General features: G+C 48.4%; 1 protein-coding gene across 2 annotated transcripts in view; it reads right to left on the reverse strand.

The window, feature by feature from the left end:
• The window catches only part of DDX46 (DEAD-box helicase 46), a 37,835-nt gene that overhangs the window by 960 nt on the left and 20,791 nt on the right, over positions 1-16,084 (reverse strand). For both annotated transcript variants that reach the window (XM_078597344.1, XM_078597343.1), the window contains exons 14-23: positions 12,742-12,824; positions 9,601-9,765; positions 8,513-8,675; positions 7,743-7,936; positions 6,577-6,714; positions 5,463-5,612; positions 4,710-4,889; positions 3,386-3,610; positions 2,431-2,575; positions 610-683 (exon numbers count right to left, since the gene is read on the reverse strand). In XM_078597344.1, coding sequence (XP_078453470.1) covers positions 610-683; positions 2,431-2,575; positions 3,386-3,610; positions 4,710-4,889; positions 5,463-5,612; positions 6,577-6,714; positions 7,743-7,936; positions 8,513-8,675; positions 9,601-9,765; positions 12,742-12,824 — 1,517 coding nt within the window. The remainder of the gene's footprint in view (positions 1-609; positions 684-2,430; positions 2,576-3,385; positions 3,611-4,709; positions 4,890-5,462; positions 5,613-6,576; positions 6,715-7,742; positions 7,937-8,512; positions 8,676-9,600; positions 9,766-12,741; positions 12,825-16,084) is intronic.

Raw genomic sequence — 16,084 nt, forward strand, 5'->3', positions numbered from 1 at the left:
CCATCAAGTCACCACATACATAGCATGTACGATCACGGTTGTGTAATCATGGGTCACTGTCCAGATTTGAACCCAAAATCTCAGCAGTGCCGACTCAGTGCTTTGACCCAACAATAGGCCACGTGAGTCACCCGGTCACCCCCTGCTCAAATCCTGAAGGAGTATTTCCTATGGTGGAGAAATCCCACGCCTATGAAGGGGGTATCGCACAAAGGTCCCCACAGATGGGTTCACAAACCCATTCTCTGTGCGGCCACCTTGCAGCTCAGCGAGTTCGGGAGTTGTACTCATCTATGTCATCCACCAACCCTTGACTCCAAAGTGGTGGATTACAGGTGTGCCACCCAAAACCATCACATCCGAATACAAAAGTCCAACCTCATTCTTGGTCAAATAATTAGTTACAGTGAAGGCTAGCGTGTGGCTACATCAGCTTGCTGCACATCGGGTGTGACGCCCTGCATTTCGTACAAGGAAAGGCGTGACCGCCACAGAGAGAATGGTGTGGTGTGCAGAGAGAACGGTGATTGGTGTGGGCTGGGAATATTGGGTGGCCTGCACGGGGAGAACGGTGTGGCGAGTGTCCACTGTGCGATGCTGCTCTCTCACCAGCCTGATGAGCTCATCCTTGATGAGACGAGTGACCTCAGCCTTGGCCTTCTGCACAGACAACTCGCTGGTGCCTGTGGTGGACACGCGCGGCTTGTTAACATCGTGCACGGCAGCAAAAACTCAAAACATGGTATAGGTGCGGCCGTTGAAATCGCTCGTTCGTGACAACATTGACAAAAGGGCTTCTACTAGAGTGGGCTCTAGAGAGGGAAGTTGGTCTACTCGTTCACACTGGCCAGGCATCTTGGAATATATGAAAGTAGGCATACTTTACCACACTACAAGCAACTAATCGTGGTGCACCCATGTATACTGCAGCAGCGTGGAAAGAGGTGGGAGAGATTTAAGAAACTTGTTAACTTTTTCAACTGCCGCGCCGGGAGATTGAACAGACCTCTGGAATGTGTGCTAACCTTTACTTCACGGTGTCATACAAGGCCAACCCCCCTCCCCACAAACAAATTAATAAAGGAATGCTCAATTACAGGGTGACCATTCAAGCGAGCAGCGTGGCAAACTGCTACAAGCTCGGATTAATTGTGAAGCAGGAGATTAATACAAAAATCCTCCCTTAATCCCCAATCACAACTGTGCCGAGACGGAACAATTTGTTCAAGTTTGGCATCTAATAAATAAATGATCACGGCATCTTTGAGGATTCTATATATTTGTATTACTATTTCCACCGACGCCAGAACAAGAGCATTTGGATATCATCAACAATGAATAAACAGCAATGAGGTCATGGATCGATAATTGACCACGTCCATGTTGTGGATCTCTTCCGAGCAAGCGTAAGCTTTTTTAGCATTCGCAGAGCTCAGAATATCATAAGGGCTCTTACACAAGCCAACATCCACTCTGGCCAAAGGGGATCCTTTTCAAGTGAAAATCAAAGCAGAAACGGTTTGCAGTTGCTGGTGGTACGAGAGAATAAACTCGCGGTCATTCCCGTGCTCTTGTTAACCTGAGCTTGTGGTGAACACGCACACGTTCAAGTGTGTCTTGGAAGCAAACTGATGATGCAGAAAGTAAAAAAAACACGTGTTTTAATATGCATCCCGATGTGTATTCACGGAGAAAATGGGATTACATTTTCAGCGGACGGCAGTGAAAATCTACTGCTGTACCGCGCCATGCATCAAAGTCTTTTCTCGCCGTCTTCACCAACCAGCACTGACTAGTGTGGTTAAGTATGGCCATAGAGCGCCCACGACAACGCACATCATGAAGAAGTCCGCATCCAAATGTACCCGAATACAAATGCTCTTAAATTCACCACAATGATACTCACCAATGGAAACAAATAACTGGCTATTGCAATGGTCCTGAGAGGCTCAGTGCTTAAAGAATAATGTTAAAGAGCCTCCTTGCTATCTCAGGCATTAGAAGGTGCCTATCTGTATGTGGAGAACTCTTTCCCATAGCAGCAGGCAACACGGAAGTGTTTATGCATGTTGAACTTCTTTCGCACCATACGTAGCCAACCGTGCTAATCGCAGGTGCGAGGGAAGGACAACAGACTAAACACAAAAAGCAGCTATAAAGAAATTAGTTTCAATCTAGAAGGCCAGAACCTGCTGACCCTGCTCATTAGACTCAGAGCAGATGAAACCGATCCATATATTGTCTGCTTAAACCAACTTTTCTGGAAGGAATTTGATCCAGGAGTAAAAAACAAATCCTTATCATCCCATTCGTTTCCTCCTTTGGTCCAAGTGGCAGTGTGAATTCCACTTTTTCCAATGTGGCAGGACCAGGCGAGGAGTGCCCTGTGGACAGACGCAGTCGACCAGTGCCGCCGGGTGAGCGTCTCACTCTCAATGGCCAGGTAGATCTTGCGTTCTCCGTCAGTCGGCTCTTTGCCCGGAGCAAAGTAGGAGCCACGGATTGTGATGGCGGCCTCCGAGTATTCGCTGATCTGCGCCAACGCCTCCTTTGAGGTCACCTTCCAGCGAGCCGTCTGCAAAACACAAATTGCAACCGCACGCACAATCGGCCGACACACACGAGTGTTTATGCATAGAAATAGGCACGTAATGATTTATTGAATCGTGAAATGTGTGTTATGTGAGCGTGCGAGTGTTTGGAAATTAACTGCATGTGTCCGAGTTTGTGCGTACGTACAAGCATGTATTACAGTGTGTATGTCTTTAGCGAGTGTATGTCAGACCTGCGGTTAATTACAGCTGTCATTGTGCAATTCCTTATGAATCGAAATCACGATGTAATTTTAATTTCAGCTGACAAAGCTGCTTTAATTGTATTTATAATTGACCCCTGGTCTAATATGTATGTGTACGAGCATGTATGTATGTGTACGAGCGTGTATGTGTATGTCTGCCACTGTGCGTGCACGTGCAAGAGAATATGTATATGAAACGTTTGCAAATGTTTGTGTGTATAAAAACATGCATGTATGATTATGTGTATGATTATGTGTATAAGCATATGCGTGAACATGTGCATGAGTGTACATGTGTGTGCGACTATGTGTGTATATGTACAAAGGGTGTGAATACTTGGGTGCGTGCGTACGAGCATGTCAATACGAGAATGTGTACATGTGTAGTTGGAATTTGCACGTCCCCGTGGTGACGTGGACTTTTCTCTGGGTCCTCCGGTTTTTCCCTCCACATTTAGAATCAACAAGGCTGCTATAAGCCACTACGTCGAGCTCTCATGTGTGGCCAGGTTGCTCCTGAAAAAGAGCCAAAACAGCTCAGTGGGCCTTACCTGGTAAAAATAAAAAAAATATAAAAATTTTAGTTACCTGCGGGAAGTCGTTGATCTCGAGCTCCTCCTCGTAGCGCCGCACCTTGTCCGCCTGCTTCTCCTGCTCCACGCGCTCCTCCTCCAGCAGCTTCTCGGCGGGCACGTAGTTGAGCTTGGCGTTGATCTTCTCCGCCAGCTGTTCGGCGATCGACTTGGCCGACACCATGGGCACGTTCATGGTGCCGCCTCGCATGATGCTGTTGGTCGCCTGCTGGATCACGTCCTGTAGGAGGGGGCGGGCGCGCGTGGGCAAAGCACGCGAGTGCACGTTCATGGCCGCACCGAGTTATTCGTCACCGTCCACATTTTCCAAATCACTGGCAAATTTAGTGAATTGGAGGAAAAAAAGCCACACGACAACATTGCCCTCTACTGGTACTCATCCCCATCGTGTGCCGCACAGGGATAGCTGCCCCCGGGGGGTGCTCGTTTAAAAGGTGCAATATAAATCGCACAGCTCTCAATCCCGTAGCTTCACACCTATGCTGTGCATCCCAGGCTGCCCGGGATGAATTTGAAGCCGTCTTAATGGGATACCATCGAGGCGTGTACTATACGGAAGCAAGAAGAGCTACAGGTGTTTTTTGCTTGTATCTCCCTTGAAGGCAGAGGACGAATTATCGCATTGCTACATATTGGCCATGAAGCGCACAGCGAACAATCGAAACCCAGCACAGAGTGAAGTAGGCAGTAAAATCATCGGGCTGCCAAACCCGGCCAAAGTGCAATGGGTGTAACACGTCAAAGGCTTTATTTAACGGGGGGCCTGTGCTGCAGCGCAGTGGTAGATGTCATCGTCTCGGGGGCCTAAGTGGCAATATTTATAGGCACTAGCGAGTGGAAACACTTGCCAATGGTATTTTCCGCCCACGTGAACGCGCACGAGATGTGCACGGCACCGCCAACGAGAGTGGAAACAAAGCAGAGCGATGCGGTAAGAAGGCGAGTGTGCGTGCCTGTCCTCTTGTTCATATATACAAAGACAAAGATTACCCCCCCCCCCCGCATAGCGATACAGACTGTTAGAGACAAGTGTTGTTAGCGAGCGACTATGAAGGCCGGCAGGCGCACACCAAGGGGGTGGTGTGGCCTAACACCACGTGCGGCCGCCTTTTTATTTTTCAGTGATGATGTTTCAGCACTCCACTAGGTACTCATTTGAGGCCGATATGACCCCAGGGTCATTTCCGAAGTCACCATCAACTGACGTTAACCGTGGCCGAAAATCGAACTCAGATTGCCGTGCTGGTGGCGTCAAGCTAGAGAACCACTAAGCCACTGCTACGCACGTAACACACGACACCCGCCAGCCACGCACGTACCATGGCCTCTGTGCCGAGGTTGCGCTGGGAGTTGATCTTGGACGCGAGCCTCTTGGCAATCTCCAGCTTCTGAGCGTTGCTCCCGGATGGCATCATTATGCCGGTGGAGGACGCTCCGTGCGCATTCACGTCCTTCACGATCTTCTTCGAGCGGAACATGTTCTCGATCTGCTGGTCGATCTGTAAACGCAACGAGCCAGCAAAAAAGAAAAGCCAAGCCAAGCCGGTGTCATTTCAAATTGACGAGGTTTCGCTGAAAGAACCGATGCCCCGCCACTGACCCTCCTCCCCTAAACAGCAGGACGAGAAGAGGAGTTCCCGGCACGTATTTTCATATTTGAACTTCTGCCGTACTGTACGTAACCTACTGTGCTAATCGGAGGTGCGGGGGAAGGACAACTAAACACAACAATCAGTTCTAGAGACATGAGTTTTCAATCTACAGAGCGTTCCAGATGGCCACAGAAGCACATCTGAAAGCGTGCGATGCAGTGACCGTCTTTGTTCGATGGTTTTGTGCACCGCGCCGGGCACTCGGGGGTTCAACGGGTCTGCGCTAGCTGTCTGGAACTCGCTCAGCTGGGGGGTGGGTTGCCGCCTTCGGGCAAACAGTCCACCGCAGCTCCCGACTAGGTTCAAAAAAGACCAGCGAAGGGCCTTGTAACCAGCGAAGGGCCTTGGAATCTTCGAAATCACGTCGTTGTGTAAATGTGGATTGTGATTACAATAATTGTTAGCATTACAATGACTCACGTCTCCGGACCCCTCCTCCTCGTCCGAGTCGTGCATCCCCAGCGCCACCTTCTGCAGCTTCTTGCGCTCGTTGACGAGCGAGTGCTCCGTCTCGTCAAACTTGAAGCCCTTGCCCGAGAAGCCGCTGCTCTTCCTCATCGTTTTGCCCTCCTGTGGAGTCGGGGGAGGTGAGGATGACGGTTTTCACGGCACTCGCAACATTGCAATGGGAAGTACAATTTGGAATTAAACAAAATCGAAATGTGACTGTATTTACAAGTGGCTTAAGATGTACTGCATGGCAGGCGCGGTATCAAATGTAAATGATGATTAGATGGCGGGCCTAATTATTTTGTAGAGGCAGTCAGTAACAGAACAAGAAGATGGAAGTTATTGAGCCTGGAGTTGAACAGGGAGAGTAAAGCAGTCAACAGCACGGGCGGCTGGGGGAAGGGAGTTCCAGACAATGGGGACTTCGACAGAAATCCTTTTGTTGTTGGAGCAAAGACTGGGTGGAGGGGGAGTGGTGGGAGATGAGAGAGAAGAAAAGTAGGAAAGTGCACGGAGGGGAGAAGAGTGAGATGAGAGGGAAGAGGTAGCCAGAGGCGAGTCCACGGTGGATCTTGAAGAGCGAGTGCGATCTTGAAGTGGAATGGGAACCCGTGGATGAGAAAAGCAGAAGTAGAAAACTCTGCAAAATTATGAAGAACAATGTTCAATAAGTCATGCAAGGGACATCAAACAACGGTCACAAAATTGTTGATATATGCGTAGTTAAATGTGTTTTATACATTCATGGTTGGATTGAAACCGCTGCACGACCCAGTTCCATTATTTATTTTTAATCCTGACGTAACTGACGCTTGCTGTGCATCCTATTCTTGGGTGTGCGTTCCACTGTAGCATTGCCCAAGTGCTCTCTGGATTGAATAGGAGACCAATTGAGCCTTGCAAAGACAGAGAAGATGTTTCATGATGATGATCATGACATCTCCATGACATCTGTGAAAAAAGAGCTTCAATAGCTCATTGGATTCCTCCAGACTAAATAAAGAGTCTGATAACAACGATGTGTAATCCATCCCATCACTGGTGTCGCTCGCTCGCGTTTTGACGAACGCAACCAAAAACTTACGGCCTTCTGCTTCTCCCTAAATTCGGTCCAAAGCTTCTCGAGGTCGGGCGGGAGGGGCGTGCCGGACAGCTCCAGGGCTTTGATGATGTCCCCCGAGTATCGCTCCTGCTCGCTCGTGATGAACGTGTACGAGTATCCCTGCGGAACGGTGGTGGTGGTGGGGAGAGGACCCATCAATCATATCAGCCCCTCATGACAACAAAAAACGCACGTTCACGTGCCAAGCAACTTTCACACATTGCGGAATTGCGGGCTGAGTGACGGTGTCGTCGCGTGGTAGGCGTGGGGCCCTGGTGGAAAGAATGCAATGGGCCCCCCCCCCCCCCCGGTCCAATTTAAACCCTCCCTTCTTCGTAGCTCGGCACCTGGGCCCGGTTGGGCCACAAAGCCCTGGTGATAGCTGCACGACAGCTGCAGAGCGAGATCCGTCACGGTTTGTAAGTGTTTAAATGGAAAGAAAATAAAATTACCGCACTGACCAGCGTGGTCAAGTATGGACAAATAGCCCCCATGACTGACACGGTGTGAGGAGGTCTTCTAATAGCAGCTGGCTTGCTTCAATTATTATTAAGCAGCTTCATGGACAGTTGGGCTATAAACGTTGTCCCCTCGAGTCTCTTGAGCCCAATTGACAACCGACTGTCCACTAGTGCGGGACGACATCGATACTGTGTCTATGTAGAACTTCTTTCGTACCGTATGTAGCCAACCGTGATAATCGGAGTTACGGGGGAAGGACAACAAACTGGACGTAGGAGCTGCTATATAAATCTATATAAGATAACAGTGGCACGAGCGACATAAACTAAGCAACTTATTTTTTATTTTACCAGCTAAGACCCACTGAGTTATATGGGTCTTTTTCAGAAGTGACCTGGCCACAAATGATAGCTCAACAAAGTGGCTTATCGCGTGGAAAATTAAGGCAGCCAAATACTCTCAACGCAAGTTTCTAAATGTGGAGGGAAAAAACGGAGGACCTGGAGAAAATTCCACATGACCACGGGGAGAGAGAGACGTGCAAACTCCAAATATACAGCAGCAGGCGTCAGGGTCGGAATGGCACCCAAGACCACCTGTCTACCAGGCGAGGTAGTTAACATGTTGCCACCGTGCCGACATAGATGAAGCGAAGGCGATCTCGGCCGATAATTATCGGTGTCCACCTTGTTGCCGGCGCGGCCCGTGCGGCCCACGCGGTGCACGTAGTCCTCGTAGTGGTTGGGGCAGTCGTAGTTGACCACCATGATCAGATGCTTGACGTCGAGGCCCCGCGCCGCCACCGACGTGGCAACCATCAGGCGGCACACGCCCGACTTGAAGTCGTTGATGATGCTGTCACGGTCGTACTGGTCGATGCCTGCGCGGAGAGGGAGGGAGGTGGAGAGGCACGGGGGAGAGAGACAGTCAGCGTCTATGACCAAATCACCCCAAGTGAATGGGTCCGACCCCACCAGATCTGAGGTGCTAAGCACGGCAGAGCCTGGTTAGTGCTTAAGATGGTGGAGTGCACAGCAATAGCAAGGTCTGGTAGGCTTGGGCTGCATGTTGGCCAGGACATGGCAGTATGGCAGTTGTTGATTTATCATATTCAGTGATACCCCTTCATATGTCATTAAGAGTATACTTTTTATTACAATAATTTCCTGCCCGTTATTTATGAATGCGGATGTAATCAATGAAAACCTACCTTGGGGATTGATTGGATCATACTTCAGCACGAAGGTTAGTGCAGATTGGCAAAGTTTTGGGTCCGTGACCGGTGTTAGCTGTGGCCAGGAATTGATTTCAGGTGGTTTCGATTCATAGCGCAGTGCGCTAACCAGCACCCCCCCACTTTTACTTTTGATCAAATCAACACAGGAAGTCGCGACAACGGAGGACGCAATAGGACGAGCACGCAGGGGCCTGACACCGCGTGTGCAGCACCGCTCACCTCCATGCAGTGACAAGCAAGGGTAGGACGCCTTCATGAGGTCCTTGAGCAGCGAGTCGGCATGCTCTTGCTTATCCACAAACACGATGACAGCCCCCTTCTCCTGGTACAGGCCCAGCAGCTCCAGCAGCTTGTAGAACTTGGTGTCCTCCTCGATCACGATCTGTGGTCGACGGCATGCGCTCAATCGTGATGGGCTTCCAACATTCAAGCCCAGGCCTTCGGCAGCGCCAGCTCTGTGCTTTAACCATCGTCGAGGCACCAACCAAGCAACCAAACTGTGATGACTTTTTTTGTTACTGGAAAGCCGCTGAAAAAAAGGTTTTGAATTCTTGTGAACCAAATCACCATCGGTAACGCAGGTCCAAGGGTGGCGAGCGAATGACGTTAGACTATCGGCACCGAAAACTGTTTAGTCAGGAGAAAACGTGAGCTTAATCATGAAAGAGGCTTAAAGAGTGCAAGTACATTCATGTGTACTTTTGTGCGGGCATTCACACACGCATGCAAACATACATGTCTACATGACTCCCATAGGTACTCAACCTTAAATTAGTATGTGGTGTGATGTTGGTCACACACCCCCCCCCCGCCCCGCGCATCGTGTGCCCTACCGGCCTTAACAGGCGTTCTATAACAGCATTTGTCCCAACAGTCAACAGCCTGTAGCAAACACGTCTCCAGATACTCTTGGATGGTGGCGTGGGGGGGGGGCAGGGCTGTTGTTGGGGGTCACCGTAACAGTGATATACCACGAAGGAGAAGAGTGAACGTGAGTGGGCGAAAGGGACATATGGTGGTGCAGAGCCAACCCCAGCACCCCACGAGTGGTTAACCGAGTCTGTATACCAACAGGGATATCTCAGTCTTTGTACGCGTGTGTGCGTACCTGCGTGTGTAAGTTCATGCACACGCAGCCGGACGTGGTGCTGGCCATTCATCCCCTCATGTGCGGTGCTGGCCTTCATAGGTGCTCGCGAACAGCGCTTGCCCTAACAGTTTGTTAAAAAGCTACATGGGGGATCTTTGTCTTTGCAGGTGTGTGCGCGTGTGCGGTGCCGTCTCCGCCAGCCACCCGTGACCCTCACCACGTGCTGCTCGACGTCGGAGCAGACGACAGAGCGACCTCCGACCTGCACCTCGACGGGCTTGTTGAGGATGCGGCGAGCGAGCGCCTCCATGGCGCGTGGAAACGTGGCCGAGAACATCACCGTCTGCCGGTCCGGCCTGGACGTCTCGATGATTCGCATTACCTAGACGAGCGTCAACACGCACGCGCGTTCGTGACAGGTGAGGGATGGATCGCTTGTCTAATTCACGCACACGTACAGCCCGTTTGTCAACCCGCTGCTGGAGTGCGAGTCTCCCAACGCCATCCAGACAGCGAGGGTAATTTGACCATACTTCAGTGCGGGTTGGTGAAGGTGGAGAGGAGTACAGAAAAACTATGGATTTTTATTAAGTGCCCCCTACTGCCCAAGCCTAATGTATACCTATTTTATGCATGGTGGTCACTCATCCAAGCACAATCCAGGCTCAACTCTGCTTAGCTTACAAGGTCTAATGAGATCGGATACCTTCTGAGTGATTTGGTCATAGGCCGCCTAATTCCATGCTGGAGTGTGCCTCTGGTGCGACCGGCCGTGGCGTCGGCCTATCGCACCACAGCCCTGCATACCATCATCCACAGCGGCTAACGCGGGACAGGAGCCGACCTCAGGGCGGACCGCGATTGACGTGGACGCGCGGCCACTGTCGAAACCGACCGAAAACATCACGAAGGTGTTGGACTACGCTCAGCGCGGCCGACGTGCTCAGGGGAGGGTCGCCTGGCGGCCACTCGAGGTAGACCGCTACGCTCACGAATGATGATGACGGTGTCTCATTGAAACGGAGATCTTCGTGAAGTGTCACTTACATATTTAATTATAACCTTTGTGCTATCGTGATTATATCACGAGATACAGTGTCCATTCAAGACTATTGCAGAGCCTGTTATATAACGGCCCCGTGGTACAATATATCAAATGAAATTGATTTATCCACACAGTAGGGGGCGACCTTTCTCCACATACCCTGCTTCTGTAAAATATTCCTTGCATGGCAGCCAAACCGATATAAAACTTTCTCAGTGCTGTAATTTGCCAAATTAAGTTATGAGCTCAATATAATGATGGAATGAATGTATTATATTCATCATTGGTAATCAGGTCAAGGCCAGTAACTCACTACAGTTGATAAACATATTTCAGTGATGGGTGGCTACCAAGATTCAAATCCAGGATCCTGATGGTGATAGCTTTAGCGTTGACCAGAGCCACACAGCCACCTCCTGCAATTGAGATTAGAGTGAGTCAGGGTAGAATTACTCATGCCAGGGTTAAAATTGTGCCAAGAGTAAAGATTATTATTTTGCTTATTTACCCAAGCCTCACCGAGTCTCAACTTTTGCAGGAGTCTCAACTCTGCCAGGAAAGTCTTCGCAGTATATTGCTATGTGTAATCCCAATGGAGTAATTTACAAGTATTTATTCTACGTGGCAATGTTTGGCCAATACCACTAACATTGTATGGGTTTTTATATATTTTTTGCTATGGAACAAAACCCCAGAACCTGAAGGTAATCCATGCAGAACACAGGGAGAACATACAAACCCACATGGAAAGATACCAAAGTAGAAATCAAAATCAGGCCCTTCTTTCTGCGAGGTCACAAAGTGTTCCTGCTGCGCCACCCTGCTGCTTCTTATTCTCACTCGAGTAACCTACGTGACATGTGGTTTCTTCCATCCACACAAGGAGCACGCGATGTTTTATCGATTGAAACAGAGCTTATGTTCACGACACATGCGTTGAATGGTGAGAATACATTATTTCCGATATACAAGTATTGTATGTGACTGGTTAATTAATTGCAATGTTGCAGCCACTATCAATTCTACATGTAAAATAAAAAAATTATAATGGGGGGAAATGTCATATTCATGTAAATTAAACAGGACTGATAATCATGAGAATTCAATGAATTGTGGACAGCCTTAAAACTTACATCACATGTAAGACGTCTCTCCGTTTTCAGGTTGTACCGCGTAGTATTTGGCATGATGCCTGACATTGTACTCCAAGAGCTGGGAGCTTCTTCAGGAACTGAATGTATTCATATATTTTTAGTCATATAGACATTCAGTTCAGCATGACTTCCCGACATTTAGCTCGATGCAGTACAACCCGTAAACACATTGGATAGCTCTACAACTCTACAGCAGAACCACAAACACCTACGCTGCAGACGACGACATCTTTCACAATCTCATCCAAAAATAATGTGCCTCTTACAATACAGCACCTTAATGGTCCATTAGCTGAACTCTGACCTAAAGGAGGTCTGTCACGCACCACTATAATCCTAACAATGAAACCAACATCACAACACGGCCACTTTTAGTTTAGACGGGGGACGCTGTAAACACCGCGACAATCAGTACTGACCCCTCGAGATTCTCAGCTATGCCGTGGTAATTTCAATGGGGCGATGCGACCCCAATTTACGTGTTTAACGCTAGTACGGTATAAGAGCACCGAGTCATGGGCACATGGTCCAGCATCGTGTGTACCCATCGGCCAGGGCGAGAGGCGGTAGGACAAGACCTGGCTCATCCAGAGGCGAGAAACCTGAGCCCAACAAATAAAAAGTGAAATATATACGAGCGGCAGTGTTGATGGTGGCGGCGCATACAGACGACCTCAGTCAAAATCAAAAGCACATGTCCTATCAGGTGTCGGTGTGCTTTAATGCCATCAATCTTTTAATAACTTGTTTATCTGTAGAACTTGCATGGCTATGAGGGAAGGGATAAAATGAAGTCTGCTGGCAATAATATGGGATGTGGGGACTTTATTACTGACATGATAATTAAGAGACTTGGTTTTATTTCTGGGGAGACGCTGGGCAGGAGGTGAATTGTGTAAAGATCTCCAGCATGAATATTAAGCATGTGATAAATTCACTCCCGAGCAATTCCATGAATTGTCGCGATCCGAGGTCACGATTCGATTCAGGAACCGATGATTTTCCTCTCTCTCATGTCTGACATCATATAAATATCCCCGTACAAACAATTCTAGGCACCTACCGCGAGCCTGACGATCCATTTCCATCAACGAATTGCAAGTTTCCAGATAAAGAGGAAATACCAGCAAACGGGAAAGAGTCTGGAGTGCGTTATTACCTGTGGCTCGAAGCCCATGTCGAACATGCGGTCGGCCTCGTCAAGAACCATGTATGTGGCCCTCCTGAAGTTCGTCACCCGCCCTGCATGGAAAGGGGTGGCACCACATGACCAAGCGTTTCAGGGATTACTCGCCGTCAACTCGCACGCATGCAGCCTATGCGCTGATTGACATCCTTCCAAGAGCCAAGCGATGAAGGATGTGTGGTTTTTATGATTTTGGAAACTTTGCAGAATTTTGCCCCGTGGGCTGCAGAAGAGTTTGTGGTGAGACTGGAAAGGGGAAGTGGATGGGGGAGATGTGGAAATGTTAATGAGGAAAAGAAACTGAAATGTTTCAGTTGTGAAGCAATCCCCGGGGCAGAGCAGCCGGCTTCAAACGTGGTTTGCAAATTCGCCAATTATCAATAGGTTCATGGAAGCCAACATCAATGGCCACACTTAATGTGCAATGCTGATGTGCATTAAAATTCATACTGGACATGCAACAAAACAAACCTCTGAATGCTGATAAAAGGTACACACCGTAAAATAATTGAAATCTTGGAACACTGACTAGAATGAAGGATTTAAATTCTCACAAACGACTTTGCCAACGTCACATTTTCACACCTTTACCAATGCAACAATTACACTGTGTTAAGCCATGTGCACAGGGTTATTTGTGTGTCATTGTTATTCTGATAGTAAAAGGAGCTGACGCGATTAATGGCATAAGGATCACAGTAATGACTGCACTCCACGGTGTGATGACGGAGGTGGTAACTTGACCTCGTCCCGGTCACCGAACAGATTTTAATCTCAATTATGCTTTGAGGCTAAACGTTAAGCAACCTTTTACTTTTGAATGACAATAATTTGTGACTGACCTTTAAATGCATTAATTTTGCAGCATGCGGGTCACCTAATAAACAGTGAAACTTTAATGCCAAAATTCTCATGTCGATAACTATCAATTATAATACTTTCCAAAATATTCTTATATAAGCAACCTTTTAAATATTAAGGTCATATATTATTTTAGTTTACATGTTAAAAGGTAGCGTTAACGACGATGGTGCAAACGTATTTTCAGCCTTTGCCGAATTCTTATTCTTGTACGTGCAGTGTACGAACATATTTCTGAACAGCTGATGCTTCAGTATTCGACACGCATGCCACCACACTGTGTACCACCCATCACAGAGCCATAATTACACACACGAGAGTTTAACACAACTCGCTCCCCACTAGCAGCACTTCACAGCATGTTCTCAGCATTTCAATATCACGCAAACATTATTTTTTTCACGGCTCGAGCCATCACGGACCGGCGCAAAATCACAAGCGCCCGCCCGCCTGCCCGCCCGCGCGTTCGACCGAGCTTATGCTCGGGCATCCCATGGACGAGAGAGAAGCGGCCACCACGAGGAAGTGGGGAGAGGCGAGAGACGCGGCCACAGCCGAGACAACAACAACGCGCTGTGGCTCGGACCTGAGGGACACACAACACACATTACGCCGCATGTGCGGGAGGGTGGTCCCGCGACCGCACGCTAAAAACCGACGCACATATCGGAGTGGCGGTGCTTTTTGTAATTAGGTAGGCATGTAGCGACTCGTCTATTAAAGTACGTAGATTATTTTATGGTTTTTAAATAGTTTTTCGTCTACTTCCCAAGTTTTATTTTCATCATTAGATGAATTACCCATCGGATCTCTCACACACCAGTACAACCCTTCGTGTTACAGAAACGGCCCACGGAAGTAGATATGACAGATCTACCTCTGAAATGCCTTCAAGTGACCTCTGCTCCACACAGTAGGCGGCACCACTTTTCATACAGCCTGGCATGCAGGGTAATGCTCGTTGCCGCACGAGTCAAAACAAAATGTTTTAATTCTCAGAGCTATAGCCAAATTAAGCGCATGAACAAATTTATTGTGATGATAAAATTGATTATTATGCCGACAGCACATGGGTCAGCTTGTACGCTTGAATAGATTGATTGTGTTTCATGCAAATTATATGCACATTCTCTGTATGCTGATGGCAGTACAAGCAGGCCCCCGAATCATGAGAATTCACTGAATCGTTACATGTCCATGATGAGTAATCATCTGCAGGCAACCCAAAAAAAAAAACTAAGACATATGCATCGATTGTGGTCTAGGGTTGAACAGCAATTTGGAAAATCAAAATACCCATCGTGCAGCAGGTCGTTGTTTAAATGTCTGCAGCAGAATCCTCATCATGCTGTGGTGCTTTCGTTTGACTCAGTGTTGGCCAATCCAGCTGTCGGTGCATGTACATTAACAGCCCTTTGTCAATTAACTGCTGGGTTGGAGCATCCTCATGCCCTGTGGATCGTAAGGGTTATTTGACCATACTTCACCACACCGGTAAGTGTGCGTTGGCGAAGGCGGACAGCACAGACGTGAGAGCAGAATGCAGCATAGCAACGTCACTGCCGTACATTTTCATAGACCTGAGTCATGAGACGCCTGATGCAACGGGGGAGGGGGAAAGCACCACATCGATGGCACAGTGCATATTGGAAGCTCGTGGAAGTTGGGTGTGTGTGCGCTGGAAAATGTAAACGCATAAATGCAGTGTGCAGTCCTGAAGGTGATTATAATGGGGTTGCAGAGGTGAAAGGTCGGCTTGTGTTTTGCAATACAATTTTAATCCACAGAGCAACTAAATGCAACGTCTCAAGACACTTTTCAGCAATTCAAATAGAGAGGGGAGTCATTATTACAGTGTAAAAATGAGACAGTGCACAACTGTAGGTGATCGTAAGCAGAGGAGACAAGAAAGGTAAGGTGCTTAACGGGAGTATAAAATCAGCCATATTGATAAAATAGGGAAGAGCATTCCAGACAGCAGAGGCACCAGGAGAATTAGCAGCCCCCACTTCCAAAGATAAAAGTGATACTCTTTCTTTAAGTTCTCTGCCCAAGAACAGGTGCTTGATTGAAGTTCCCTCTACCCGATCGGATCCCAGTGCCCAATCTCCACCTCGCCACACCACACTCCAAACTAGGGCTCTTGGGCCAGGACGAGGGAAGGATTATTGGAGGTGCCAGTTTCCCTTTGCTCTCCCTCAAGTGTTCTCGTGGAGACACTATCTTCAGATGCAGAGTTACGGGGCCACATTTAAACTGCTGCACCGCCATGGATCGACGTTGTTTTGGCAACAAAAATAAAGGCACTGTTCTGCACGCGTTATTATTTGCACACTTGGCCGTTTGTGCGGGACTCTGCACACACATCTGGATCAGATTCGCGCGGTTTACGTGCTCGCGCAAGCATTGACGACGGCGGCAGTGGCGGCAATGGGCCGACTCTTTTTACAGAAAG

This window comes from Lampetra planeri, chromosome 9 (assembly GCF_965212315.1).
Source record: "Lampetra planeri chromosome 9, kcLamPlan1.2.h2, whole genome shotgun sequence".
NCBI classification, from domain to species: Eukaryota; Metazoa; Chordata; class Hyperoartia; order Petromyzontiformes; family Petromyzontidae; genus Lampetra; species Lampetra planeri.